Source organism: Oxyura jamaicensis, chromosome 3, assembly GCF_011077185.1.
Source record: "Oxyura jamaicensis isolate SHBP4307 breed ruddy duck chromosome 3, BPBGC_Ojam_1.0, whole genome shotgun sequence".
In the NCBI taxonomy this organism is placed as follows: domain Eukaryota; kingdom Metazoa; phylum Chordata; class Aves; order Anseriformes; family Anatidae; genus Oxyura; species Oxyura jamaicensis.
The window spans coordinates 64,880,419-64,883,105 of NC_048895.1; the positions used below are offsets into that span (position 1 = coordinate 64,880,419).

The 2,687-nt window shown below is 38.1% G+C and overlaps 1 protein-coding gene across 1 annotated transcript in view; it reads right to left on the reverse strand.

The window, feature by feature from the left end:
• CLVS2 (clavesin 2) overlaps nt 1–2,687 on the reverse strand; it is a 61,447-nt gene that overhangs the window by 11,116 nt on the left and 47,644 nt on the right. The window contains exon 4 of the mRNA XM_035320637.1: nt 1,266–1,486. Within this exon, the coding sequence (XP_035176528.1) occupies nt 1,266–1,486 (221 nt within the window). The remainder of the gene's footprint in view (nt 1–1,265; nt 1,487–2,687) is intronic.

Genomic DNA, 2,687 nt, shown 5'->3' on the forward strand with positions numbered 1-2,687 from the left:
CCCCCCCCACCCCCCCCAGGCTCTTCACTTTCCCCTTTTCTCCATTACTTGTATTAGTAGGATTTTCTTTAACATCTTCTCCTAGCTCATTCCCAGCCAATGTCTTTCTATTTCTCATTTTCAAGGTTTTACAGATATTTTGATACAAAATCTTTAAACTTCACTGTTTTGGGTTTTTTATTTATTTATTTATATAATTTCTACAGCAATATCTTGTTGCCTTCTCTCTATTTCCTAAAAAAAATCTCTCTCCTTCAAACTGCACTATTCTTCCAAATCTATAAGATATTCACTAGCCAAAATCATTTTCCTGGCTGATGAGTCTCAAAATTTTCTCCTGTTTGATTTTCTCCAAGTCACTCCTTTCTACATCAAATACCATTCTCCTTAAACTGAATTCTCAAGTTAGCATATTTTGACTTACTTTGAAAGACCTATATATAGCTTTCTGCCTTGCATGTTCTCTGATTCATTGCTAAGCTTACCCAGTATGAGCTGCACTCTGACTTTTCTGCCTTACTCAACCTTTTTTACTACCCTGTTGTAACCTTTTCCTTTCTCTTCTACTGGCCTTTCTCTTCTGCTGGCCAGAAGGCTGGACCAGATTCACCTCTCCCAAGTGAATAAATTCTCTGCTTCCATAGCTACAGTAGATGTAACTAACCTCTCTCCATATTTTTTTCTTAAATGGTAAAATACAGCTAGCAATTATACTGTATCTCCTCAAAGAGAAGAATATCTTAATCCAGAAGTTCACCAGAACGGAGTACAATTGGCACAGATTTTGTCCTGATTCTCCTCATTACTTTTTCTCCTGTTGTGTGCAGTCACTGTGATGGACAGTTCAAGCAGTGAAAATGTCCTGGCCCCTACAGGCTGGCAGATACCAGGCACTGGAATATGAGATGGAGGAAGGCAGAAGTCGTCATCACTATCCAGCTGGACAACTGGTCCCATCTCATCCTCTGCACTGAGTCTCATTGGCTCTTTTATAATTGCTGTAAGCTGGGGTGGGATATCAGCTTATTCCAAACAGTACTGTATACACTACCTATGCGGCACTGCTGAGATAATTTACTCTACCAAGCTCAAAACTCATATACGTAATATTATGGGCTATACTCAACAGCAATCTTCATAGGGAAAAAAAAAAATCCTTGTGCACAATAAGCTGAGGAAACTGCCTACAGCTTCATAAAAGAGGAGGAAGGCAAATGTTGTTAACCTCATGGCAATACTAGAAGATGGTGGTACCTTTAACCCACCTTTTCATGGACTTGGGAGAGAGATCCTTTTCTATATCTTTTGTGGGAGCGTTGAAGGAGTCCACATTGCATTCACTGTCATCATCATATTCATGGTCTAGCAGTGTTCTTGCCCATGTCCCCATGTCATAGGGGGGCAACATTCCTCCAAACTCTGAAGGTAGGATCTCAGGATGTATTAGCTGATGTAGACTGTTGAGGTTATTACCATGCAGGAATATCTGTATGTGCATGAACAGGTAAAAACAAAGTAGTATTACAACAATCATCAAAGTTCAAATTACATTATTATAGGATATTATACAGTTTCAGTATTCTGGCTGTGTTGGGCTAACAGCAATGGCCACCAAGGACCCAATGCCTCTGCCTTAAGCACAGTCGGTCTGCATTTGCAAACCAGCTTACTGATTAAAGCATAAATGACTTAAAATGTCTGCAGGACAAGGGGTCTAAAGAGGGTAAGAACTAATGTCAGGTAACTAGACAGACTGAAGACTAGACAGAGTGCTGACATTTTGTAATTTGTTTTCCTTAATCTTGATATTAATTAATAAAGTACATAAATTAAGTACATAAATTAATAAATAAAATCAGAATTCATTCTATATATTAAGGACTTGCTGAAAGTATTAAATTTCAGCATCTGGCTTTGAGTTCTATGAAAAATAAGATAAATGACAATGTAATGAAAAAATATTTTATTCCTTTATATGATACCATAACTAGCTACCATCCATACTTGATGTAAAAATAATTTTTGTGACCACAAGTGAATAGTTGATGCACCAGTTAATATTGTCCATCAATGTTTTCACTGACTGAATTATTTTCAAAAATGCTTTACTTTAATATAGATAAAGCTTGCACACGATGCATACGTAAACTCATATTTATAATTCTATTCATATTTAACCTCATCATTTATCCTCAGAGATCTGCAACATGTGATTGATGAACACTAGAAACAAACCACCTCTGGATTTCAATAGCCTTCTCCCACTTCAGAGGACTTGCAGAACTTCCAGTAAGAGGAAATACCTGCTCTTGGGCTTGTCTACACAGACAGCTCACAGTAGTTATTACCAGACTAGCAAATGAAACAGGATTCACTTCAGGCACTAGGAGAAAGTGTCATGGCACAGCTCACATCCCTATGGTTTAATTCCCTTTATCTTTAGAAGAGGCTCACTTCATCCATACTGCTCACTGGTCCTTGCCATCCTCAAATAGGTCCTGGGCATTGTGTAAGAAGACACCACCTGGCACCAGCCAGTGACATACCAGCAAGTGCCTGTGCAATCAAACAACAGGAATAACAGTGCCCAGCACTCTTTTAATTTACTAGTGCAGAAGTAGCCAAAAAGGCAAGGAAAAGTTTTCTTTCTTTCTTTCTTTCTTTCTTTCTTTCTTTCTTTTCTTTCT